A 27,891-nucleotide genomic window follows, 5' to 3' on the forward strand; every position below is an offset into this window, starting at 1 on the left:
CACACTAATTTTTCCACAATCCGTAAAAAAATGTATATATTTTTTAATAGTAATTATACAATGTCCTATAGTATAGTGATCGGTTAAGTGAATTCAGCGTAAAAGCGTAACAAACGTACTTACATTCACATTTATAATATTAAGTATGGATGAGTATTAGATTATTCCTTACAATGTGGGAGACACATATGTGCTCTTATGTCTTAAATGTATGTATGTTATTGGTGCTGTTAAGACTGGGTTAAGAGTTCCATAGCTGCATAGCTTTCATTCATTGTTCGAAGTATTCCTATAATAGGAGTATAAATGTGCGAGGCATAGAAGGTTCGTCAACTTTTACTGAGAGTGACCATGCTGGTCATCCTCCACTACTCACGTGACGATTTGCCAATCTCATCAACATAAATAATAAACACATGTACGAACATAGCCACATGTGGTCCATGCATGTGCTAAATGAGTTTGTAAGTCTTGCCTGTGCATTGTATTCGCATTCGTATCTCGTTGTTTCCGCAACATCTCTCCGACGAGCGCACACATAACATAACCTACTCACATAAGAGAGGCGGCAATTGGATTTGAAAGTATTTGGCTACAGATCGTGCTGCGGTCAACCGAATTGCATAACTTCTAATTAACTTTCGAGTGCGAGATGCAACAGCAGCAACAACAACAATGAAAACACTTGAGATAAATATAATTTTTAATCAGCCAAATCTCAATTAACCATTCATGTTATACATGGTCGTTGCGTCACATAGGTCATCCTATTAGGGGACGAACGGATCTAACCTTTTGAAAATGTTTAAACTACATATGCATCTGTTTCTATCTTATTCTCTGTGCAAAATGTTGCGATAGTATAAAACACCAAAAAATACTTAATTAAGCCAGACAACATGTTGCTTTAGAAATTAGTCAGCAAAAGCGTGACAAATTAGACTAAATAAATATATTTAACACCGCAACAAAAATCTTTTCAAATGGCCATGTAAAGTGTCAGTGGTCGTTGCTTTTTTTTTTTTTTTTTTTTTTTTTGAGTGTTTAAAAACAACTCTCTCACATTAAAACCCGAGGGCAACACAATTAATCTGTTATCGAAACTATTTGGCTAATTTTAGGTTTCGCAAGCTTCCCCAGTACATTTGCATATGGGTGTTTATTACACACTTCATAATTTTAGGTTTCAACGGTGTGCGCTGTCACCCACTAAAACTAAAATTACTCAACATAAAATATGTTGTTCGTAATCAAATACGAACTCGAAATTGTGGAGTGTTGGAAATTTGCATATTTCGTTGTCCATCTACATAAATACCTGCGTTTATATACAAAGTTTTAGTGTTTCAGTTTTTATCTCGTCTCATTTGTTGCTCGATTATGAGATTATAAATCAGATGCAATCTCAATGACGCCGCTCGTGACCTTCTTTCTGCTAGTCGCGATGTGATGCGTCAGATGATCATTATGGGTATTAACATATATGTTTCAGCGATGATTTGTTGATTTGTTTTGGTTTTTAATTCAATTCAAAAGGTCAAAGAGGAAGTAAAAGTAGAGCGGCAAGTGAATCATAGGTGAATGCATAATTGTATATGAATTAGCGAGTATTTTTTCTTATTGTTCATATAATGGGTGATCTAAGTAGAGGTACTTTTTTCAATAGCCCTTTTTTGACAGGTCACGCGTGCGCCGTGTCAAGCTGTCATGTTATTTTTGTTCAGTATTGTTTGGCATCAACTTATAGTCAATATAATCGGCCTACTGAGCGTACTATTCGTCACACCATAACAAATCTGAAGAGCCAGCATTCATTATTATAGATTTATTTAGAGCAGTTAATTTCACGTTTTGGGTCGCTCGATTGGCCACCAAGATCGTGTTATAACACCGTTAGATATTCTGTGGGGATATGTAAAGTCTAAAGTCTATGCGGACAATCCCGCTTCGATTCAGGCCTTGAAGCAAAACATCACGCGTGTCATTCGCCAGTTAGTAGTCGAAATGCTCGAAGAAATCATCGAAAATTAGACTTAACGGGCCATCTGGGACGTAGCTGCGGCCAACATTTCAAAGAGATAATCTTCAAAACATAAATGCCAAAGAATATTTTTTGAAATTATTCTTATTATTTAAACATTCCCACTTAAATTTTTCTGTTTTTTTTCTTTAAAAAAGTGACAAATGCGCTTGAGGAATAAATGTTTCGCGAAACCGGTCGCCGATTTCAGAATTTGCTAATAAATGACAAAACTTTGCGTGGCTTATTAGGATAATCGTTCCCCATAACACTGTAATCGCCCTTAACATTAGTGGACGTCGTATTCCACATTTCTCAATAGGCTGTTCATCAGTTCTCCGCTGACGTCGGAAGTTGTTACCTTTGAAGACTTACATCGCAGCGGTCAACGCTTAATTTTCGATTAGAAAGAATCAAAAATGATCCAAATCGTTTTGGGCGACGAGTTTAAGCGCAAATTTGGTGATGCGTACATATTGAGGGAACGACAATATTTCAAGTGATACGAGAACCTTTGGACACCACGTAAGGATATACTGTGCCTGTGATTCGTTGGCTAATTTTCGAAAATCAGTTCTAATGAGTAGTGTGCCTATCAGCGAAAACTCAGCATAAAGGCAATCGATGTATCGTTAAATTAAGCGGTATTTTGATTTTCGCAAGGAAATTAATCGGGTATCACTGATGGAACAAATAAAAACGGAAATCAAGGTTATGTAGTAATTAAAAGGCTAATATAATATATTACCGTTAATAGAATTTCTTAATTAAATTGAATAAAAATTGATTGATAATATAATACAATATCCGTTACTCAGATGTTATTGGTCCACAACCATGGCTAATACATTTATTCTTTTGATTACGTATTGAATGTTCAAAAATCAATTGTTTAATATATCACAAAATCACAAAAAAAGAGTTTCTGCATATGTTTAACGGATACATGTATAATAATATTTAATCTTAATAAATGATGTGTAAATAAATAAATAAATAAATAATTTTAATTCCCAAAAATTATTATTTTGTCCGATCTGGCTACATTGGAAAATGTTATAAAAAACGCTAATTTTGAGATGCTCTCACACTGGAAAGAGTTAGGTATCCCATTATCCCTGCTTAGACCATAGATAAAATGATCCAAAACTCTTCTATTTGCCTTCTGAAAGAGCGCATGAATTTTCAGTGCTGCCAAAAAAACCACGAGTTCATGAGGACGCCCTGATTTTAATAAAGATTCCTAACCTAAAGTAAGTGCATACAGAATACCTTGCAATTATAAAATAAATATTTTTACGGATTTAGCCTAACTGGAGTTCTAAAGGCAGCACTACTTTTATGTATAATTTAGCACGTATTTAAACCAAAAATTTTGCACTAGATGGCTCTACAACCAGTGTGAGAGTTTAATATTGAACACAATTATGCCCAATTAATCTCTTGCAAATAATTGGAAGATATTCATTTATTAAGTGTCATAGTTAAGGAATTCGTTACCCTTTTATTTGGGCTCAAGGCCACACAGAGGAAAAGTGCAAACTAATGCAAATTTCTTAATCTGACGTGTCTTTATGAATGGGCAGCACTGTTCATGAGTCAGCGAACATTCGTATCAGGGTTGTATTAAGATAGCAGTATGTGAATAATTAAGATAACTTTAATATTTCAAAATAATGGTACTGAATATCGTTCCCTAACTGACCTGACTTTTGATTCCATGCACATATTTACAGCGTTAAGTAATGAGCTTGGAAATATGATTTTAATACCAGATAAAAAGAAAAATTTCGGAGAAGTACGTCGTTTCACTTTTACAATCCTGCTGCTCAAAAGAAGAACTCTGCAATTTTCTGCCAACCGCAGCTGCGCTGCCTGAACGTCGACTCCCGTCAACGAACCTTCGACACACTCAGGAAAAAGAATCGTTTGCGTTCGCTGTCTGCCGCCTTCGTTGCAAAGTGAAAAGTTTTCCTCCGCGTTTAAGTGATTTTGGTATAAATAATATTTAAAGTTATCGACATATTTAGTGAATTAAGCATAAAGTGTTAACAACCAATATGGCCGATTCTAAAGGGTGAGTGTAAAGATCATAATTTTCATTGTTTCTGAAAAGCCGACTTTGTGTTTTGTCAAAATGAGTTGCTGCTGCAGAGACTGCGACTGCGAGTCCACTGCTAGCTTCAATTTCGCGTTGTCATCGCCGACGAAATATATTTTAATTTAATCAAATGCCTTACAAAATAGCATAAAATTTGTCAAAATTAATCGTTTTCAAGATATTTATTATGCTTTTGAATTAAAATATTTGAAGGTTTTGAAAAAATAACCTCCAAACAGCAATACGTACAGGCAGTGCTGCAAATGACCTGCTTGTGGCATCAACTCGGCCTTTCATACGCCATTTGCTCTGTCTGTAATTACCCATGCCCATGAATAAGAATATTGCTTTCCACTGTACACTTCTAAATGTCAATAGGCTTAAGAAATCCACAATGTTTTACAAATTTCAAATTGTATTGAAATATCTATCAAAATCATTCAGTCTTCAAAAGTTTTACCAAAATTTTGAAGGCAACGCTTTGAAGCGAATTTTGAAATACTTTTAAACAAAGAAAATTATATACGCAATTGTAAAAAAAAAAAAAAACAACTAATAGAGAAAAAATAATCTAAACAATGGCTAGTGGTAGTGGTAATTCTGGAAGTGGAGGCAATAGTGGACGCCGGCATGTGCCGTTTCATTGGAGTCCCGATGCCGACGACGATGTCTGCGATGATGATTTGATGGACGCGGATCAAGATTTAACAAATTTTGTACATAAATATAGGCAGGAACAAGAGCAGAGTTTAAAAAAAACACAGGGCTCATTGTACTTGCCATCGCCAAACTCGACAGGCCCAAATAAGAAAGACGGTGAAGGAGGAGAGGCTTCTGGAGCAAATTCTAAACCTATTTGCCCTCAAGCTTCTAGTGACAAGCGGTGTGATGCGCTTTAAATAATTTTTAAAAAATATTACGCCCTTCTTTCATGCTACTTACTGATTTAAAAATGTTTTCTTCCAATAGTGATGATTTAGCTACTGCAATTCTTAAGCGTAAGGACCGCCCAAACCGTTTAATCGTTGAAGAAGCCGTCAACGATGATAACTCCGTGGTGTCATTGTCGCAGGTACAATTAAAAAAAAAAAATATATATATATATGTATGTTAACTTAGTGTCGTGATGTACGTGTCCTCGTTTTTTTTTTTTTTTTACAGCGAATTTATTATTTATTTTATTAGTTGAGTAATATTAATTTTATTTCCCCGCATTGCATAGGAAAAAATGGATGAATTGCAATTGTTCAGAGGCGATACGGTTATTTTGAAGGGCAAGCGCCGCAAGGAAACCGTCTGCATAGTGTTATCGGATGAAAACTGCCCCAATGAGAAGATCCGCATGAATCGTGTTGTGCGTAACAATCTATGTGTCCACTTGTCCGACGTGGTCTCCATTCAATCGTGCCCCGATGTAAAGTATGGCAAACGTGTTCGCATTTTGCCTATCGACGACACGGCAGAAGGTGTGACCGGTAATCTTTTCGAAATCTACTTGAAACCATATTTCCTAGAAGCATACCGGCCCATCCACATGGGTGATAACTTTATTGTGCGCGCTGCTATGCGCCCGGTAGAATTTAAGGTCGTTCTCACCGATCCGGAGCCGTACTGTATTGTCGCGCCTGAGACCGTTATATTTTGTGATGGTGATCCAATTAAACGCGAGGTAAAGTTTTAAGAAATTTATTATTAACTTTTAGTTTAAGAATGCTTTTACTCTTATGATCTATAGGAGGAAGAGGAATCGCTTAACGCTGTGGGCTATGATGATATTGGCGGTTGTCGCAAACAACTGGCTCAAATCAAGGAAATGGTGGAGCTGCCCCTTCGTCATCCTTCGCTTTTCAAGGCTATCGGTGTGAAACCACCTCGTGGCATTCTCATGTATGGTCCACCTGGTACAGGTAAAACGTTAATTGCACGTGCTGTCGCTAATGAGACCGGTGCATTCTTCTTCCTTATTAACGGCCCGGAAATCATGTCTAAACTTGCCGGTGAATCAGAGTCAAATTTGCGTAAGGCTTTCGAGGAAGCTGAAAAAAATTCGCCTGCTATTATTTTCATTGATGAAATCGACGCTATTGCTCCTAAGCGTGATAAGACCCATGGTGAAGTGGAACGACGAATTGTGTCGCAATTGCTCACCCTTATGGATGGCATGAAGAAGAGCTCGCATCTTATTGTCATGGCCGCCACCAACAGGCCAAACTCAATTGACCCTGCGCTGCGTCGCTTCGGCCGTTTCGATCGTGAAATTGACATCGGTATTCCGGATGCCACCGGTCGATTGGAAGTTTTGCGTATTCATACCAAAAATATGAAATTGCATGAAGACGTTGATTTGGAGCAAATTGCTGCTGAAACGCACGGCCATGTGGGTGCTGACTTGGCCTCGCTTTGCTCCGAAGCCGCTTTGCAACAGATTCGTGAAAAGATGGATCTCATCGATTTGGAAGACGATAAAATCGATGCCGAAGTATTGGCCTCATTGGCCGTAACTATGGAGAATTTCCGTTATGCTATGACCAAGTCGAGCCCATCGGCATTGCGCGAAACTGTGGTGGAGGTACCCAACACTACCTGGTCGGATATTGGTGGTTTGGAAAGTGTGAAGAAGGAGTTGCAAGAATTGGTACAGTACCCAGTAGAACATCCGGATAAATTCTTGAAATTCGGCATGCAGCCCAGTCGTGGTGTGCTGTTCTACGGCCCACCTGGTTGTGGTGAGTTTTGAAAAACTAGTTTATTCCACCTTGAATATGATTTTGTATTTGTATTTGCTGTTCGTATTCCGCACATAGGTAAAACTCTTCTTGCTAAGGCTATTGCTAATGAATGCCAGGCTAACTTCATTTCGGTTAAGGGACCCGAATTGCTTACTATGTGGTTTGGTGAGTCCGAAGCAAACGTACGAGATATTTTCGATAAAGCACGTTCGGCTGCTCCATGTGTGCTCTTCTTTGATGAGTTGGACTCGATTGCTAAGGCACGTGGCGGTAATGTAGGCGACGCTGGCGGTGCCGCTGATCGTGTTATTAACCAAATTCTTACCGAAATGGACGGCATGGGTGCTAAGAAGAACGTATTTATCATTGGTGCAACCAATCGTCCCGACATTATTGATCCAGCCATTTTGCGTCCTGGCCGTTTGGATCAACTGATCTATATTCCACTTCCCGACGACAAGTCGCGTGAAGCTATTCTCAAGGCAAACCTTCGCAAGTCACCACTGGCCAAGGATGTCGATCTTACATACATTGCCAAGGTGACACAAGGATTTTCAGGTGCTGATTTGACCGAAATCTGTCAGCGTGCCTGTAAGTTGGCTATCCGACAAGCAATCGAAGCCGAAGTGCGTCGGGAAAAGGAACGCGCAGAGAAGCAAACTATGGAGGTAAGAGCTGAGTAAAACTATTTGATTTCAATTGCTTACTCGAAATTATCGCAATACTTAGATGGATGAAGATGATCCAGTCCCGGAAATCACACGTGCACACTTTGAAGAAGCGATGAAGTTCGCAAGACGTTCGGTGTCGGACAACGATATTCGGAAATACGAAATGTTTGCACAGACTTTGCAGCAGTCGCGCGGCTTTGGACAGAACTTCAGGTAATTTCTAAACTGATCCTTACGGCGAATGAGAGCTGGTTAATTGATATATTTATTTTTTAATCATATAATAACTTAATAGATTCCCGGGTGCCAGCAGCACTTCGCAAGGTTCTGGACCGAATGTACCAGCGAATCCGCCAGGCGACAATGGTGATGACGATCTTTACAGTTAGATTTTTAGTTTTAAAATCAATGAATATTAAACAAACCAATTTGTCAAATTGAAGTATGCTTAAACAAGACAAACAACAATTTCTAATTTGAATAAAACAAATAATAATATAATAAAAAATAAATAAAATACAACTATGTAAGATGTTATCTACCAAATCACCGCCTCTAAAGCGATTACGAAAGCGAAAAAAACAGAAATTGATAGTATCGAAAATGAGTTAAAGAATAAACGATTTTGAGCCGTCGCGTGATCTTCATCTTACAACATTCACACATATACACCTAGGTATGAACCTTTCATGCGTACTCACGTAGAACTCGAGCGTACCCCAAAATAATTTTAACATTACGAAAAAAACAAAACAAAATAAATTTTTAAAAGATATAAAAGTAAAACAATAAAGTTTAGTGGACACACAACAGTCCCTGGTGTTTCAATTCGATAACCGGATATCAGTATTTTAGGCACTTCAGGTAGTAAACAATAAATGCTTCTACAGCAGGATAGTAAATAAATGTTGTTGCAGGGGCAGATAAGATCTCTGAAGTAATTTAGAGGAGTAGCTGGTAAAAATCCGTGTCTGTTTCGGTTAACAGTTAAGAAGTTACACTTCTCTATCCGTCGAACATTTGACATTATATCGAAACGTTTTATCTTCACTTAAAGAGGCTATTTTTACTGAGTAGCGCATTTATCCAGCCCCAGTTGTAGAATTTTCCTATACACAGAGCACTTCCCCGTTCGCTTACCAACCTTTTTTCCCAAGCCAAATCATGTTACAATTTCACATTTCCTTTCATTAGGTTCTTTATTAATTACTATTTAAATATTTTTATTTTTTTGTATTAAATACTACACATTTCACTTATTTATAATTAATTTTAATTGAAAATTGCTTCTCAATTATATCGCTTAACGTTTAAATACATTATTTCATATTAGAGTGCAGTTCAGGTATAATAAGCTCATGTTAGCGAGGGTCTTGTCTGTGCCTTAGTTAGCGCAAATGGGAATCCATGTTGAGCATACTCAAAAATTCGAGGTTCAAGGGTCTTATAGACCCCTAACCGTACACACTGACCATGGGTTTCCCTCTAATGATTGGGGCATTTAGTAGATTTTCATTGGATATCTCCTCTCTATTCGCCTCGAATGTGCGTAACAGTCGGGGGAATTTGTAAATGATGTTGGAGAAAGAATAGAAAAGCGGATGAGAAATTATCGTTTAATAATGACCTGTATCTGAAGTTTAACAAATCTACCCCAAAAACTAATGAAAGTAGAATACTTGGACCAGATAGTTTTGGCAGCTCATTGGCAGGTCATGCTTCAATTACAACTGAAGATATCTAAATACATATTTTTGAATATTGAAGGACAAGGTACAATGTAAATTTGATTGACATCAGCGAGTGGGCGAAGGGTGTCGCTATAAGTAAGTTACATAGTTACCCATCGACATTGAACAATATGTCTTAATTAAATGAAAACTCAATGTCGTAAGATATCGCCGTAGAGGAGAGTTGTGACAGAGAAGGTTCAACGATTTTGATTGTATTCTGACAATCGCAATTCCTGCTTGATCTCTTCCACTCGCTATGGGTACGAGTTTTCTGTATTTTCCTTTTCTTCCTACTGTTACGGTACCTTCATGACCTTCACGGAGGTTAACTGTGGCATAAGATCTCACCTGTGGTATTTTATGAACTTCGCTCCGGGCATGACCAGTTAACGTTTGCTCAGTTTTCACTTCGAACGGTACTCTTTTAAATGAGATGCTGCACATTATCGGTAACAAATATGAATTTAACAAGCACGGGCATTATTGCTTAAGTTCGTCTCTGACTAGTTAGTTACATACATAAAAAAATACAGTTAACACATCGAATACATCAAATCAATGGAGGCTCAAAGTTATTTATGTTACATACATACGTAAATAGGATCCAACAATGTTGCAAGAATGTCCGCACGTTAATTAATTACATGCTGACTTTTAGGAATCCATTTTGCTTATATGTATTCATTAATTCATAGGTACATACACACACACACAACGGATTTATATTGATGTCAATAAAATATATTTTTTTTCATTTTTTTTTCTTCTTATTTAAGGTAACATTTTTAATATTTTTACTTTGCTTCTGGGATTAAAGCGAAGAAACAAAATTTGCAAATTTTTCTCAATTTGCAATCAAATAACTTTTTACTCAAGCGTGCGGAACTTTCGACGCGCAGTTATGTTAATCTTATTTTGCACCGATTTGTATGTTTGTTTTTCATTTTTTTTATTCGGTATTTTTTAACGCTTATGCTGGTTTAGTCTACTTGTTTCTGATGATTTCCTCTCATTTCGATTGTGCAATGTAAAACGGTAATTGTATTCTTACAAGTATTTGAATATTTTCTTACTAGCTTATTACAATACAGTTGGATTTACTTATATGCATCTATGTGAATATATTTCCTGTGGATTTGTTTACGATTCCATACACATACATATGCATTTCTATATAATAAATGTATGTATGTATGTATGCATTTATGCATGGTGTATATGGTACATACATATGTATAGCCAATCGATTCAAGGAACAGATGAAGCAGCTTTGTTTGATTTCAATCTCTAAGAATTACTCTGATAACGGTATATAATGAATTTAAGTAGACGTAGTAGAGTTGACATCGTAAGGTATATTTTCAATAAATTATGTATGCTATCCCCAGTCATAGTGAAATGGTGAAGACCTTTGGGTGGTGGATATGCTCCAATCTTAACTCTTTTACAAAACGCGTCCAGTTTCTATTCAGTCTCAGTCTAAAAACTGTTAGCTCAAGAACAGTAACAGCTCTGTGTCTAGATTAAGCTGCTGTTTATGGTTAGTTAAACAGCTTCGTCCACGGCAGGCTGACAGAACTTAGGAAGATTAACAATATCCATGGACTCATATATGACATCGTGTAGTCATCTAATGGTGTGTGCACAAGCTTCACTGATCTTCGGCGACTAACCGACCTAACTTTTCTGTCGAAACCCCTTTCTAACGGGTTGATATGTCATATAACTGTCAAGAACACAAAACTGAAGCAAATAAACGAACAATTTCTATGGACTTTTAATAATTTCCTTTGAAATGCATGCACTTCTCTTTATCTGTATGTTATTTCATGTTTTTTAGTTTTAACTAGTTTTCTTTTCTGTTTGGTATGGCTTAAGATAGCTCGCTTTGTTGCCGCATGTATGTTTGTATGTTTCAGTTAGAAATAACGGAAAATAACGGTATAAATGTTGTATATTTCTATGCCGATTACATGTTGAAATTACCCATCAATAATTTTGTTAATTTTTAATATTATTTTAATATTTTTTGTTTTTTATTTATATTTTACTTCCGTCGCTTACAACTTCTTTGTTAAGATCATATTAATTGTTAAATGTGCCTGCTATAAACCAGATATACATATAATGCTTTGCAATTAAAAAATAAATAAAAATTATTTTATTTATAACAAATGTTTCTATGTATGTATGTATGTGTGTGTTTATTTTCACAAAATCTAGAGAACCTTAGTCCATTTCAAATGAACTACCCAGCTTTGAAGTGTCTGCACTATAATTTTTTTTATAATTCTCGCAAATAAGTTTATAAAAATGTGTTTCTATCTTTTTGCTTTCTTCTGCTTTCAGTTCTCTCATTAACAATCTCGTAATGGCCTGCATCGCTGAAACTTTTAATTACACTAATAAATATGTTTATGTTTTGTTTTTTTATTATTTTTTATTTTTTTGTTGCTTTTAACTATTTACTTTTTAAGGTATATATTCGCCTCGACGGCTCACTGTGCTGAGACTTCGTGTGTTTCGCTTACTTCTACTTCTTCTTCTTGCTCTGGTTGAGAGCAGGGTTTAAGCGTTTACATACATGTATGTACGTAAATTAACTGTTTTTACTTATGTATATTTCTTGGTTTTGTTTTCCTTTTACTTTGTTTGGACATAAATACGAATAGCAAAAAAATAGTGTACATATGTATGTATGTAAGCAACAGAAAAGTTTTCAAGCGCCTGGCTCACACCCACTACTTCTCATTTTACGAAATATAAAAAACAACAAGTAAAAATAAATTCTAGGATACACTTTGCTTACTATACATATACATACGTATGTATGTATGTATGTATTGAATGAGTGCATACGCATGCATATGTATGTATGTGTGGTATGTATGTGGTCAGTAAGCGGGTGCATCCCGGCACGAAATGCTGTTGTCCTACGAACTCCCAGTTGTCAGCCTTATATCAGTTCCGAAAACTATGCTTGAACTAGCGTCAACTGATGTGAAAATCCTTCCATGATTAGAAGAAGTCGGATGCTTCGCTGTCTACTTCGTTTCCGAACGGTAGTTTCTACATTTACTGACAACCAAAGGCTCATTGCAGGGATGCATTGGCTTGTGCGTGTGGCTGTGTGTATGCCTAAGCGCATACATATGTATGTGAGTATGGTATATATTAACGGCTTTTGTCGCAGGTGCTTTCGCTGGCAATAATATACATAACAGTAGATACATAAATACAAATATACATACATACATACATACATACATACATACACTATACTAGTATACATACATAAGTACCTTTTTGTTTTAAACTTATTTCTTGTGCTTAGAATTCAATATGTTTTGTGAATAAATATGGACTTGTTTTGGTCTAGTATTATGTTATGCTGTTTTAGTTGTTGTTGCTGTTGCACTGCTTGTGCGACTTGATGCATTTTTGATTTCGGTTTTTGTTGTTACTTTAGTGGTTCTCCCCTCCTTTGACTTTTAACATGATTGACTGTATACTATTTTAGTACGCTGCTCTTAATGTTGTTGTTATTGTTATTACTGCTGTTGTTGCTGCTGCTGCTGCTGCTGCTGTATTCCTAACTACACGTACTAATGGCGTCTGCTGCAGTTTCAGTTGGATTTTAATTAAATTATTAATGATATTATTAGTAGATTTATATTGCCACGGCTTTTAGAGTGGCATTGTTGTAGTAGTTGTTGTTGTTTTTGTGTATATGTACTTTGCACGCGAGCGCTTGTGGCGGCCAGTGTGTGTGTGCGTGTGTATTCTTAGTTGTGTGTGTTTGCTTTTGGAACTCAGACTTTTTATCGTGTATCGCTAATGTTGTTTTTGGTGCCAAAGATTTTGATAAGCTGCGTCTCGTAGTCGTCAATGTTGCGCTTCATGATCTCCATGCACGGGCCCAGCAAGCGTTCGAATGCTCGCACCTCCAAGACTAAATAAAGTGAGTAGAGAGAATTGTGAGAAGCGATTATTCAAATATGCTGAACGAAATTTAAAAAATAATTCAAATATTTGTTATTGTTGTTTTATTAATTGCATTTAGTGTGCCCGCATGCGCAACACATTTATTCTGGTTTTCAGTTGCCAATTAGACACAATTCTTACATTGCACTTCTTCACTCGCATGCTTCAGTTCGTTGAAGTAGAAATAAGAGAAAATGCCCAAAGCAAAAAATAAAATCCATAAAATTCATAAAATAACAAATAAAAATAAATATAATAGAGTAGAAAAATAACAGATTTGCTATTTACAGAATTAATAAAAGCACAGAAAGAGTTGAGCACCTGCACAAGCAAGTTCATACATACACATTTACAATTGTAACGGGATTTACGATGCATACGCAAGCGAATTTCTGGAACGATTCTTGAGTCTGGTAAAAATTTCTGTGCAAATATACATATAACGGCATATACGATTAATAAAAAAAACATTTTGACAGCTAATTGAGATCCTGCTCACACCTTTATTTCTGATAGCACAGGTTTATAAACAACTAGATCATCAAGTCCTGATGTAAAATTTCCTAAGGAACCAACACCTCTTAAAATGTGAGTGTTAGTGTTAAGGACAATTTTCAATTTTGGTGTATGTCCAAGGCAAAATAAATCCGATTCTTTTTCAAAAGTGTTGAATTAATTTTAAAATGTTTTTTAATAATATAATAACTGGAGAACTTTTAATTTAAACCAAAAATATGTGTTGTACATATGTGCAAAATGAGGTTATTTCAAATTTAAAATTGGCACGTTTTGAGGTAAACTTTTGGGGGATCAGCGACCAATTTTCTTGGTGTTGGTATGAATCTACAAGGGTTAACTCGTCTGGACAACAATTCTAATATTGGAATCCCTTCAAATAGAAGCGAATTGAGCTGTCAATCACAGGTCTTGAAGACGTCTTGGTATGGAGTAGTAGACAGTTATTAATATTTCCACTGGCACTAGAAATTACGATATTTCGTAGTATAATAAATACATATTTTTTATAACTGTTCATAAAAGAACTAATTAATTTTAAAATACTTGTATGTAATTAATAAATACTTGTATGTTGGTAGTGTGAGTGTGTTTATGTGTATGTGTAACATACAGTTCCGTTTATGAATGGGCTCAATGAGTATATTAATGCCGAAAATAGTAAAAGAAGAACCGTTACCATTTTTATTTTATTTTAGACAATATAATTTTCAATATTTTAGCTAGTTAACGGTATTTGCCTGTATAACGGTACTCGTATAACTGCTAAAAGAAGTTAGTTGTTGTTGTTAAAACACTGTGTATGTGTGTGAGTGTAGTGAGGATATCATTTACCCAATTGTAGCAAGTGTTTCTTTGGCATTTTCTAATTGTTAATCTGTAGTGGTTGTGAGTTGGTTGGCTGTGTTTTTAAAAGCAGTGTAAGCCGTTGACCAAAATTAGAGGCTAACATGCGCCGTTATTATCTTCTATTTATTACTCGAACCTTACCAATGCAGCTTTTAGTTGAGCTTGTCCCCAGCGTGGTGATGAGAATGACGGTGGAAGTGGCAGGGCATGTAATGGTACCTAAAACTTAGGGTCTTCTAACAAGCAACTACCGACCTAATTATTTATGTTTTAGTGTTTCCCTAAGACCTTTATAAGTATAAGTACTTGAAACTAGCAGGAGTACTACTTGTGTTTATGAATTTTAAGCTTAGGCTTTTCTAATTTCGTTTATAAAACAATTGCATAACAATAAAAAATTATAAAAAATCTGAAAATTGGCATTTCCGCTTTCATATCAAATCAATTATTTAAAATAATTTTTCACTTATTATTCCTTCTCCTTATTCTGCTCATATTAAAAGACTTTTCGCGCCTTCTATCAGTACTCTCTTGCCGGTTTTCATAATTTGAAATAATTGTAGAATTATTTTCTTTTTTTTTGCATTTATTTGTAGGTATGTGAAACTTATAAAATAGCATTACCATTTACTCAGTGTTAGTAGAGGGCTTCCTTTGCAAGAACAAAATCAAATTAGAAATATTCTTCGTTCTGAATTTCAATGGAGACATGTACAACTAACACTGAGTGAATGAAATTCAACAAAAACGAATACAGAAAACTACTGTCCATACATACATAAGAAAAGTGAAAGATTTTTAAAATATATTTTCTCGCGCAAGATTCGATAACTGTTCTTCATAGATTTCTGCATTTCGCTTGAGCACATCCGTAAGGAAGCCAAGTATTCGCTCGAAAGCACTTTTGTCCAAATCTTTTACCCATTGCCAAGAACAAGTCGATTCAAGCATTTGATTGTTACATTGTGTATTGAATTTTATTATTGATGATTTTTTAACGAAAATTCATAGGATATTAAAATAGAAGAGTTTTCGTTTTTTGCATACAAAATAATTAATAATAAAAACGTTAAGGAATGAAAGCATACATCTATAATTAAAATGAAAAAACAACAACCAAATGAACTCGCTCTACAATTTAATGTCCTGCAACATTTTCATATTATCATAATAAATGCGCAAATCATCGTCTAGGTAGCGGTAACCACTAATGCCGCTCTCCAATAAATTCGCACATTTGCCCAACAAACGCTCGAAGCAATCTGTGTCTAAGACTACAAATACAGGGTCCGCGTAATGTATAACAAATCGGGTATATATAGTATAGTAAGATATGCAAGCACAAGCGGAAAAATTTTAAAATACGAAGTTATGCGGTTTTACGAAGTTTAATAATTTAAATTATGAAGGGGGAAAATTAGGAAAGAAAATTGAGAAATAAAAACAAAATGAAATTAATTAAAGCTTAAAGAGATAAAACATAAGCGGAAAATAATCTAATGCAAAGGAGAACTAAAAATAATAAAATTTGCAAAAAAAAAAAAAATAATACCACATCCACTAGAAAAAGGATTCAGTAAATGTATTAAATATAATGCATAATTTATTTTATAAGTAAATGAAAATAATCTACATATTGCATTACTAAAATGCAAATCTAATGCAACAGTATTGGAATATTTATATTTTGAAAAATTTCATTTTAATGGATGTGGTAGGATAATGGTATATAAAAGCTAACTTTCAAAAAATAACCTTATATGAGTATATTTTATGGTCTTTTCACTTACATGCAACTTTGACATCTCCATCGGCATAGACGGAAGCAGCGCGTGGTCGGTGTGTAACCAAAGCCAACTCCCCGAAATATTGCCCTTTACCTAACCGCGAAATCTCGATCTCCTTGCCATCTTGATCCATTTTCACCACAACATTTCCATCCTCTATGAAGTACATACCATCAGCGACATCACCTAAAATAGTAAATAATATAATTGTGTAAAGATTTAGGCGCTTTCTGGTGAGTAAGTTCGTTTTCCCGACCTTGTTTGATGATTCTCTCATTATTAGAGAAATGCTTGGAAACCAAAGCATCAGCCAAATTCATGCGCTCATAGGACTAAATGAAAATATTGAAAACGAAACGAAATAAATCATTATATACTTCCCCATAAGAAAGATGACTCCAGAACCCGGTTTCGAAACGGGATTACAGAGCACCTCCGTCTAAGTAATATGCATATGGATACTTACCTTCAACGCTTTCAACATTGGTACACTATCCAAAAGCGTTTCGTACATTTTTCGCTTTTTGAAAGCAGACTTCAATAGAATGCGGCGGAACGTTTGACGGTCCATAGCCCAGAGTAGACCCTCTGTGACAGCCTGTATGGAGGCGGCTCTGAAAGTAATCGAAAATCGTTACATAAACGGCTGTATTTTATTGTTAGACTATAACCCGAATTAGTTCCCAATTTGATCTCCCGTTTTAATTAAGTTGCATCGCATATGCTTGTAATAATGTATGTCTAGAGCAACGATAAATCAATAAAATAACTTTTTAATATACTTTAAGCTTTATTTCCATTTGAGTGAACATCTATTTTCAACTTTAACGCCTCCTCCCATAAAAACGATGAATTCACTGACACAACTGCACACCAGCATGCCCTTGTCAGCTATCGGACACAAAACACAAATACAAACTTCTCCCGGCGAGGTTGTAATAAAGATAATTAAGGCAATAAAATAAACTCCAGCATTTTTTCTCTTCAATAAGCTTTTGTGCTCCAAAAAGGCGAAAAATATGAATTCATTAATTAAATGGGAAACATTTATATCTATTTTCTATAAAAAACACGAATTTTTTTTAAGTTGGAAAAAGTGATGCTGATGCTTTTATGAACAGCAACTTTTTTACATTATTTTAATACTAATTGGTAGTCATGCGCATATAATTTTGAAATCCATATATTTTTTCACCAAATTTTACGCATTTTTGTACATATACATATTTATTTATAATTGTGCTGTGTCTGTACAAAAAAAATAATTTATGAACTACTTATATTAATGAAATTTTCACTCACCTTGGTACGTTATAGAGCAATGCCAGTTCACCGAATATTCCAGTATTGTCGTAAGTGAAAATATGATCACCATTGCAAATTACTTTGTAAACTCCACTGATCAGTTTGTTCGAGCATCAAAGGCAGGTTAAAAGAGAAAAGAGGTAAAAATTTGTTAAATGATGAGTATGATTGAGTATTCTTACTATATATTAATATTCGTCTCGTTGTTTGCTTAGCTTTTCCCCTATGGTGGCCTACATCTTGAAGTAATTTAACAACAAAATGTAGGTTTTTGCAAGCTTAAAGCACAATTCGAACGACTGAGGGGCTTTATGAGACAGTAAGTCTTAAATAGTAACTGTTTTAAACACCTTATAATTTGGCAACTTTGATTAAAATGAAGAAAGTGCTCAAGCTCAGGTAAAATAAAAAATAAATTCTATTGTGATTAAATGATTTATAACATCGCAGCTGGTGAGATGACTTTTCGAAGACAAACGAGAATCGTCTAATTTTCCGTCTTAAATTAATACATTCATTAATATATCTAAACAAATTTAATTCGAATTACTTTTCTTCATGTTTAAATATCACGTTCTTTGACACAACGTTTGAACGATATATGACAATTACTTTGCGCTGTGCCAACTCTTTATTAATGTACCCAAAAACTTCTCATAAGATTTTACCACGGCCGAGTTGCGGTCTATGGAACGGAGCGACATACTTTGCCTGGCGATTTCAATATGAGGTAGTTGCCGAAACGTCCGTACTAAAGGGCCTAACTTCGAGAGTGGTGACCTCTACTCAACGTTACTTTTAGACGAACAACGTCAACTTGAATGGGATACTTCATTATTTAATTCCTTTTACCAACTCAATCCATTGTCGCTTATGTAAATGCAACATACATAAAATCTATTCCATTTCAATTTCATTTATAGGAATGCAGGAAATAATTAATTCTGCATAAAGACGGAGAATGAGCGCTCAGCAATCCTCGTTTAGCCACAGAATTTCACTCACTCACCACTCCGCCTGACGATACCATAATTGAAATGCGATACTCACGACTCAATAACATAGAAATTATCGCCGTCATCACCCTGGCGAATGATGAACTCCTCCGGCTGCACTCGCTTCTCAAACATGGCGTCCAATACTTGATTCATCTAAGAAAAAACAAACATTTTAATGTAGATATGTATGTGTTCAAGAATTTGCATGTCTGTCTCTGTGGAACTTATTTCATATTTGAGAACAATAAGGAACATATATTGAAATTTATGTGTGTGTGTATTTAAAGTGATATATTGTTCGAATCTATTTTTAGTCTCTCTACGGGAGGAAAACTGTGGAGACTAGCCTTAAAAATTCTCATGAAACCATTAGGCTTCTACTAACTGGCAGCAGCAATTCATGCTCCATACGCAGCGCGGAATGCGTCGTTCTACTTTAGTTTTTATTTGTGTTGCTGTTTGTTTAACAATACAAGTTTGTTTAGCGATTTGAGCAAATTTTAAACAGGTGTTACAAGTGTATGCGTAGGTTGCATCAAAGGTAGTGCATGCACACGTTGAGCTAACTAAATGGTCTTAAACATTCCAGCTGTATTTCGCGAAAACTACCTCATTAAAAGTCAATTGGCGTGAGTGAAGAAAAGCACCTTATTTGCGATGTTCTACCGAATGTGTTCAGTTCAAACGCAACAGAAAACCGCATATGAAATGTAATTAGACGATATGCATATGGATGTGTGTATGTATTTGTGTCGCTGATGGCTCACACTCACCTGTTCATCGTCCAAGGAACGGAATAACAGTACATTCTTCACCGAATCGGTTAGACGTGCGCGTTGCTCATCTGATTTGGGATAGATCTTGCGTTCGGCCTCGTCATCGTCGGCGTCGTTTTCTGGATCATAGGCTTCGGCAAATACGGATTTGCGGCGTGTGGTAAAACGGCGAACAGGCTCTGAAGATAAACAATTTAACAAGGAAAATTAGCGCTTTCAACCCCAAAATGACCAAATTCTTATTCTTAAATTCAGGATGTAAAGAACTTTTGTGTGTGTATAAATGTTTTGTCGGGAATTCGAATGGCACCGCTTCCAGCATCCAAATCCCTCTAACTAAGTCGCGTAATAAATTTGTACGCTATGTGAGTATCTGTGGGTGTTTGTGTGTGTGCGTGAGTGCATGCATTACTCATACGCCATGCTGGACGCTACGATGTCGCACTTAATATGCAAAATAAGCGGTTCTCCGTCAAAAACTTAATTAAATTAAATGATTTGCACTTTAAATGAATAAATGTGCGAGACTTCACGGGCAATTTGCGCTAGCATAAATCATTTTGAACGGACTTTCTTCGAAATGCAGACTCGGACAGCCGGCGTTGTTGGTTGCGTTAGAAGAGCAACGGTCGGCGCAACAAAGTGCGATGTTTCACACTTAAAAATCACATATAAAGGCAAATGTGAACATTTCCTTTCGATGGAGAGGGAAACCCCCTTTTTGCAGATGACAAGTTAAGAGCTAACGAAAGTTAAGTTAAATGACTCAAATGCTATAAAAGGGACAAAGTTTGGTTGGACGTGATGTTGTTTGCAATAAAGTCTTCAATTAATTTTCAAATAAATTCATTACATACAAACATTACCAAATTTTACTATCTACATCGAATATGCATCTCGAAATAACAAAAAATTAATTGATTTTAAAATGTTCAGTGTTATTGTATTATTCTCCCGTCTAAAGACGTCTTATGGACCTATATACTCACAAAGCCACATCAAGTAAATATTGCAATTTGGTGATAGAAAAGTTCACGACCCCAGTTTGGCCCACTGCAAATATTTACAGCTAACAAGTGGAAATTTCATCAAATTTAATTAAAACGCTTGCAAACGCGTGCAGAATGTTCACTTGTTCAATGTGTTGCATGCACACTTACGCAAATAAAAGTATGCATGTGTGTGTATTATATATAGAGTTAGAGTTAACCGCAAAATATACTATAGATATGTGGATATGTATGTAAGTATGTATATCAAGCTTTTCTTTTCTTCGATCGTCAATGTAGTCCTTCTAAATGGCTTTCACAGAAAATGTTTCGGGTTTTCAATATCCCTTGGGGTATTGTAGAACTTTCGATATCAACCGAGATATTATTATATTTGCAGTTATAAAGACATTGTTCTTGAAAGCACTATCTGAGCATAAAACATTTTCTTTTTCCAAACTCTTCATTAACTAGATTCTATAAGACTATCTTCTGCCGACACTGAGATGTGAACTTGTTTGTATGTAAGTAAAGCAGAAATAAAATCAAAATCAGAGAAGAGCATCCCTGGGGACATAATATCCCCCAGGCAAACTCATATTAATAAAATATGTTAAAGCTCTGTACTACGGATTCCTTTTCTTTCATTTACTGCCACTCTTCCGCTTCTTCACTCACTCGCCCTTTCAAGCATTGTCCGCGGCAAAAGGACTCACCGAATCGGAATTCATTTTCCTTTAAGTGCAACAATAACAGCAACTATAAACAACAACAACAACAACAATGCGTTTGCCACAAAAGCAAAGGCAAGCAACTACAGCAAAACAACAATAATGACGCTACAAGCTTGATATTCCCATGTGGCATTCATAATTTTCTTTGCGTTTGCCTTCTAATTGCCGGACCGTGCGTCCCCCAATTCATGGGTGTATTAAAGCGCAATTAATTTACGCATCTCAATTAAGAATGCACTTTGGCGTTTAATTCCTGCAATCATGTTGCAATTCCAATTTGAAGATGTGGAAGCGTATGAATTGGGAACGCTCCGAAGCACTCGTGGCATTTTCTGCATTCAGCTAGATGGGGCAGCACTTATTGTGAGCAGCATGATTTCTCAACGAAGAAACTTTGGAAAGCGAATTTCATTATCGATAAGCATACTGTAGAACATTGCAGAAGCCTAATGAAAAGATCTTTAAAAATTTGATATTTTTACTTGTAATTGTATCCACAAAATTTCGTGAAAGAAAGTTTAAAATATTTTTAAAGTAAATTTCCCTGATTAACCTCCGCGCTTTATACTCGATACTCGACGCTGTATCTAAAATGAAAACACGAATCTGTCATAGTTTAAGCTGCAGTCGGAAAAATACTTCAAATCGATATGATCTCTTATGGTTTAAAGTCTTTAGCAACTATTGATTAACGAAATACTGCAGTATATAGAAGTCAGCGCTCTCAGAGAGTTAATTTATTATAGACGTGGTTCGATAACCCGATGCTTGCAGTTAGTTAAGTTAGGAGTGTATTCAAACTCTTGGAAATTTAGCCTAATAATTATATTGAAGACCTTCGACGGTTGTGAGCAACATATCTTTAGTAAATGGTTTTGTTGTTTCTCTTTCAACAATTAGCTCTGATTTCAACTGCAAGCTATGATTGGCACTTGTATAGCCGGGAGTTCGGTTTTGTGTTCACGTGAGTGCTTAATGACAGCGGCGTCATAATAATAAGCTTAATAATTGTACTTAATAAGTGGGTGTTGGGTATTTTTAGCTTACCGAGAAGCATACTGGCAGTGGAAACTTGAGATGCCATTTCCGGGCGAAACGCTGGCGATGACAACGAACAGTGACGAACACAACCGACTGTGGAAGAGGTACAGGGGCAGCAGGCTGGCGTGCCACAAGCAATTACGCGTTCCCAGTAAACTGCACGCAGCTATAAGCAATGCGCCACGCTGTCAAAAGCGTTTTCGCGCCCGTGCTGTGCGTGGCTATAGTAACGACTCGGGCGCCTGCACGAGCGCGTGGGTATTCAGCTGATGCGCACGGAATGCGAAGATATGCAGTAACGCCCACGGACGCGCGCGCAAGCTACGGCGTGCTGGCGTTGGTGAGTTTGTGCTTTGCCAGTACGCGCACACTTGAGTGGTTTAATTAAATTTTGTGCGAATGTGCGAATGCTTCACTGCTTCGAAGGTGGCGGTATGTGGGCGAGGGCGGGCATACGGATGCCTGGTTGTTGATGCTGTTGCTGCTTGGCGCAGTTTATTTTTGCTTAAGTAGTTATTCCGCACTTGATTGTATTAGTTGTTGTTAGTTTGTACTTTTCTTTTTGTTTTTAATTGGAGCTATTTGTGAACTTGCACTGCTTAATGTTGCTGTTAGTGTTGCACGGAAGCACATATACACACACGCATGAGTCGGTATATAGAGTAAATCATGCTGCCAGTTGCTGCATATATTACCTTTAAAAAATCTTGTTGTTATTGGCATTATTAACGCACGCGCGCTCCCACACTGGCAATCGCACACACATACATATATATGTATACATGTATATGTAAACATTACAACTACAAGCAACAGAGAAGTGCGACATATAAAATAAGTTCAGTGCAAAGTTTCCAGCTAAAGCGACTAAATATAGAACCCAGGACATGACTGCCGTAAGTCCGGGACCGCCCTACCACACCTACAAATTGCGGGCAGTAAAAAGCGAATTTGCAGCAGCGGATGGATTAGGAATGCAGCTGCTAATCTGCAGCGAAGATGTGCAAAATACAACAACAAATGACATAAGCCTCGACATAATCCAGTTGCGTATCCCTGGCAATGTTCAATAAGCAATAACAAGCTGCTCTCCCGTACCCACCCCTCAGTAAAAACCGATGTGAACGCGCATTGTATGAAAGATCTGGGTTAGGCATTGAAGGGGTGTTGAATTAGGTGAAAGATAAAAGTAGCTAGAACATACCACAAACAATATCGACCATCTAGGCATTCGTTCTACGTAAACCTCTACCGTATATGACTAAGTAAGAAGAAGAAACATTAACTTCGGAATTGAAGCTATAACACCCTTCACAAATAGAAAAAAATTCCTTACAAGAACTTTGATCGGTCAATTTGTATGTTAGCTATATGCTATAGTGGTCCGATGTCGCCCGTTACGACAAATGAGCTTCTTAGTGAGAAAAGGACGGGTGAAGAATTTCAAATCGATACCTCAAAAACTGAAAAACTAGTTTGTATACAGACGGACGGACATGACTTTTTCGACTTAGCATTTATATATACACTTTATAGGGTCTTTGACGTTTCTTTTTGGGTGTTACAAACATCATGGTAAACTTAATACTTGTATACTCTGTTTATTCGCGCTAAAAGTTTATCTTTGACAGTTTTTCGATTGATTGACTCAGTACGTTGTGAGCGCTCGTCAAAGATGGACACCAGCAAAGAGAAAGTTCTCTATATTTTACAAGTTTTCTTCAATCAAGGCGAAAAAGAAGCCAAGGCGGCTGAAAAAATTAATTTAGTTTATGGGCCCGATACTGTAAACGAACGTGTAGCACAAAGGTGGTTTGCTAGGTTCTGTTCCGGTAATTTCGATGTCAAAGATGCACCACGCGTCGGGAGGCCTGTCGGCGAAAACTGCGATAAAATCATGGAAATAGTGGAAACAGACCGTCACATGAGCACTTATTTAGTTGCTGAGGAACTAAAGATAAGCCAGAAAACCGTTTGGAACCATTTGCATAACCTTGGATTCAAAAAGGAGCTCGATTTTTGGGTGTCACACGAACTAACGCAAAAACATGATGGACCGAATTTCCATCTGCAAATCGCTGCAGAATCGCAACAAAATCGACACTTTACTGAAGCGGATTGTGACTGGCGATGAAAAATGGGTCACTTATGACAACATCGAGCTCAAACGGTCGTGGTCAAAGCTCGGGGAAGCGGCCCAGATGGTGGCCAAGACCTGATTGACGGCCAGGAAGGCTGTTGGTTCTGGACCGCTTGAAGGCAGCACTCATCCATACAGAGGCCTAATTATGTTCCATCAGGACAACGCCAGGAGCTCGGATGGGAGGTCCTAATGCACCCAGGGTGTACTCTTATGTATGATAATTGGGGTTTTCACTGTTATCGACAGTATTTTACTGCAACATTTTATTTCATGGGAGCTTTCCAAAATTTTAACTGGGGCTCCCCATAAATAACGGTTGAAAAACTGAAGGAATATATCACAAAAACACATACTGTAGTAATAATTATATTATATACTATACAAGTATATAATAATCATACTTGAAATTCAGACAAAAATTAAGTAAACGAAAGTGAAATGAGCTTGCAAGCGCCGGAAAGGAGCGAAGGTTACCAGTAGCTCAGTCATGCAGGTAGGACCTCAGTGGCGAAATAATTAAATGGAATATGTGGAGATTAAATATATAAGCATTTGTACGTATATACACATTTGAAAATTAAAGAACGCAAATTTTACTTTATATACAAATATATATTTATTTTAAACGACACACGGTGAAAATGGTTTAACCTTGGAGGATTTTTACATATTCAGCCTCTCACGGAAATACTGCTGTGAAATGTGTTACGAAAGGGGCGTTCTTAAAGTCTTTATATATATATTGTATATGCATAAAAATTGGGGGCCAGTTTACAATTTCAAGCGAAAGCGGTGAAGAAAAAACTTTTTTTAATTTCGATGCAGCTCAAATCTAAAGGTTGTAGGATAGAAAGCAATGAAAAATATTCCATTTGAGAGCTCAAGCGAAGCTGAACGTCTACTATAAAGTCAGAGACAGTCCTGTCGAGGTATAAAATATTGAATTGAACTAACGTTAAATTACGAAAGTCAAGAAAATTGACAAACTTGACAGACTTGACAGTTTTGACGTCAAAAACATGTCCGCTTTAGTAACGCGAACTAGATGAGGTCGCCTTATCACAGAGCACAGTGCAGCTAGAGGGTTTGCCTGGGCGGTAGGAGACTTTATTAAATTAAATCAAACGCAGTTGATACTCTACAAACGAGGTATTGAAGTCCGAAATCGAAGAAGGCGAAGTGGCACACAGGAGACTACGAAAGCGAAAGGAAGATAATGAGGGTGTTTGTGTTGGATGACAAGATAATATGATATGCAGAACCTCGAAAGGTGTGTGCGTGTGTGCCCATAATTGTTAATTGTTGTTCCGCGCTTAATGGCAATTTTTATGATCCGTGCTTGTGCTTTTCTGGGTTAATTAAGCATTGCATTAATTTAATCGCATTATGTCGCCAATCTTAAACGGCAAACAAGTGTGGGCGCAAAGCAAGCAGAGCAAATGAAACGAAATAAAACCTAAAATAATACTGCCAAGTGCCACCAGCAGCAACACAGACGATGATAGCGAGTTCTCGTCACCGTTGTCAGCCAAGTACGCGAAATTCGCAAAACACTGTAAATTTGCCCCAACGCCTCGGGGAATTTCACTAAAACGGACACTGCGATAATTTGCACTTGATGCGTAACAGGTGCGCACTTTTGTCTACTTGCGATGTACAAACGCGTCAACGGGGTCGCAATAAGCGGCGATAAATTTTGCCAACACTTTTCGCGGGCGTCCGCTTACGCGCCTTCAGATATGCAAATTTTTTTTTATAATTTTGTTGTTTTTGCTGCTTTTCGAGAAATTCGAACTGGCAAATCACCTTTGCTTATTATAGGCAAAGTGCTGTCACTAACAAGCTCGCCACTTTGGCTGACGTTTTATGCAAATAACGCTTATGGTGTGGTTGCGACAGAATAATCCAAAGTGATGCGTCGAGCTTTGCAAAGTTTCGATAATTAAGCGACAAAGCCGCGCGCGAGTACCAATGGGGAGCGCAATTAATTAGCAGCACGTCCTTCACAAATACCGTCATGAACAGAACGACAGCGCAACGCTTGAAACTCTACAAGCACAAGACAGCGAGTTAAATTTTCATAAGTGTCTCCAAAGCCGAACCGACAGCTACACTGGACGTCGAACGACTGCAGCTACGGTTGGACCTTGCCGCCATCTAAGCGAGCTTACTTATGTATATATGTATGTATGGTAGGATGCTTGTACGTATATGTGTATGGACCCACTGGAGTGGAAAAAAGAGAGGAAGTCAATGAAGCGACTTGAAATACACAACGATAGGCCCCGGAATAAACTGAGGGGTGTCTTCACATAAGTTGTTTTGGACTGAAACCACAGAATCCAACAAGTTTAAGAGCTGTACGTGTCAACTTAACCAGAAGCATAAAGCTCTTATAAACACCCAAACACAAGAAATTAGCGGATATAATAACGGGTGATTGGTTTTGTTATTATAAGAATTAAAAATGTTATGATTTTCTTTATTAACGGACGATTAAACTCAAAAAGGAATCGATAACTAATTCGTTTTTTAAATATTACCGTTTTTGCGAAACTTTCTTAAAATACGATCAATAACTCCATGTTCTTAAAAGTTTCCATATACCAGCTTTTAGTAATATTGTATAATAATAGCCGTACCTACTTAACGAAGCACCCTTTATATTAAGGTAGCACTCACACTCTGGTCAGTAAGAAGGAACAAGCCGAGGAAAAAAATATTGTTCTAGTGGCAAAGCGGATGTACAAAACCATCAAACCAATACAACAAAATTATTGTTGACTACTTTCACTCATTGCCTCGTTAGAACAGTTAGCTATTTAACGAAGGTAGGATTTGTGAGGGAAAGCGACGGCGCACTCGAATAAACTGTATTAAAACGTTGTTAATGGCTGACAAGAGCTCATCCCTCACACACACATACACAGCCAAACATGTGAAGCAGTGGCTTGTAGCGTCGCTATTAAAATGCAAAGCTATTCCTTATAAACGGAAAATAATTCGAAGGATGAGTTAGAACATAAGAAGAAGTCATGCGATACAAAATGGATGAGATGCCTCCACAGAGCAGCTTAGCAATCTCCCAGAAATGGAGGAGGGCTGAAGCAGTTATTGTACAATTAGGAGCCCATGGAATAGAGAACACAGGTAGATGCTGCTCCTGCTCTCGAATGAAAGCGGCATTGTCAGTGTGCAGAAGCTTTGATGTCGCATGATTGACTGGCGGCAATCAATACTAGTAGGTGGCCCAGCACTCAGCACTGAGCACAATGCCTATGTATGCGTGTGGTTAAGAAAGTGTGTACTATGTATATTTATACATTCTTCTAATGGCGCTACACACGAGCCATCAAGCAAAATAAACTTAACTATTTACAATGAATAATAATTCCTATGAGTGTACGTTTAAATGCGTTCAGAGGACATTGAAGGTTGTAAGCCACTGCTTACACATACCCAGAGCCGTATGACCGTTTATGCCAGCGCATATCGATGATTCGCTTCGAGCAGTG

At 36.9% G+C, this 27,891-nt stretch overlaps 2 protein-coding genes across 19 annotated transcripts in view; one reads left to right on the top strand and one right to left on the bottom strand.

Moving 5' to 3' along the window:
- The first annotated feature begins 3,918 nt into the window (after positions 1–3,918).
- TER94 (Transitional endoplasmic reticulum ATPase TER94) lies at positions 3,919–8,333 on the top strand. The gene is made up of 7 exons (XM_014248190.3): positions 3,919–4,097; positions 5,091–5,193; positions 5,344–5,790; positions 5,857–6,847; positions 6,926–7,518; positions 7,580–7,734; positions 7,817–8,333. The coding sequence occupies exons 1-7, from the start codon at positions 4,081–4,083 to the stop codon at positions 7,908–7,910; spliced, it is 2,400 nt and encodes a 799-aa protein (XP_014103665.1). The 5' UTR covers positions 3,919–4,080; the 3' UTR covers positions 7,911–8,333.
- A 368-nt stretch (positions 8,334–8,701) lies between these two features.
- The window catches only part of Pka-R2 (cAMP-dependent protein kinase type II regulatory subunit), a 75,294-nt gene continuing 56,104 nt past the window's right edge, over positions 8,702–27,891 (bottom strand). For 12 of the 18 annotated variants that reach the window (XM_070108759.1, XM_070108760.1, XM_070108755.1 and 9 more), the window contains 7 exons: positions 19,467–19,648; positions 18,746–18,846; positions 17,693–17,788; positions 16,857–17,004; positions 16,647–16,722; positions 16,394–16,576; positions 15,692–15,877 (listed from right to left, as the gene is read on the bottom strand). In XM_070108759.1, the coding sequence (XP_069964860.1) occupies positions 15,735–15,877; positions 16,394–16,576; positions 16,647–16,722; positions 16,857–17,004; positions 17,693–17,788; positions 18,746–18,846; positions 19,467–19,648 (929 nt within the window). In that variant the 3' untranslated portion in view covers positions 15,692–15,734. Of the gene's footprint in view, positions 13,207–15,161; positions 15,518–15,688; positions 15,878–16,393; positions 16,577–16,646; positions 16,723–16,856; positions 17,005–17,692; positions 17,789–18,745; positions 18,847–19,466; positions 19,649–22,239; positions 22,496–27,891 lie in introns of those variants that run through there. The other 6 variants (XM_070108756.1, XM_070108768.1, XM_070108754.1 and 3 more) reach the window with 4 other exon arrangements.

Source organism: Bactrocera oleae, chromosome 4, assembly GCF_042242935.1.
Source record: "Bactrocera oleae isolate idBacOlea1 chromosome 4, idBacOlea1, whole genome shotgun sequence".
NCBI lineage: Eukaryota > Metazoa > Arthropoda > Insecta > Diptera > Tephritidae > Bactrocera > Bactrocera oleae.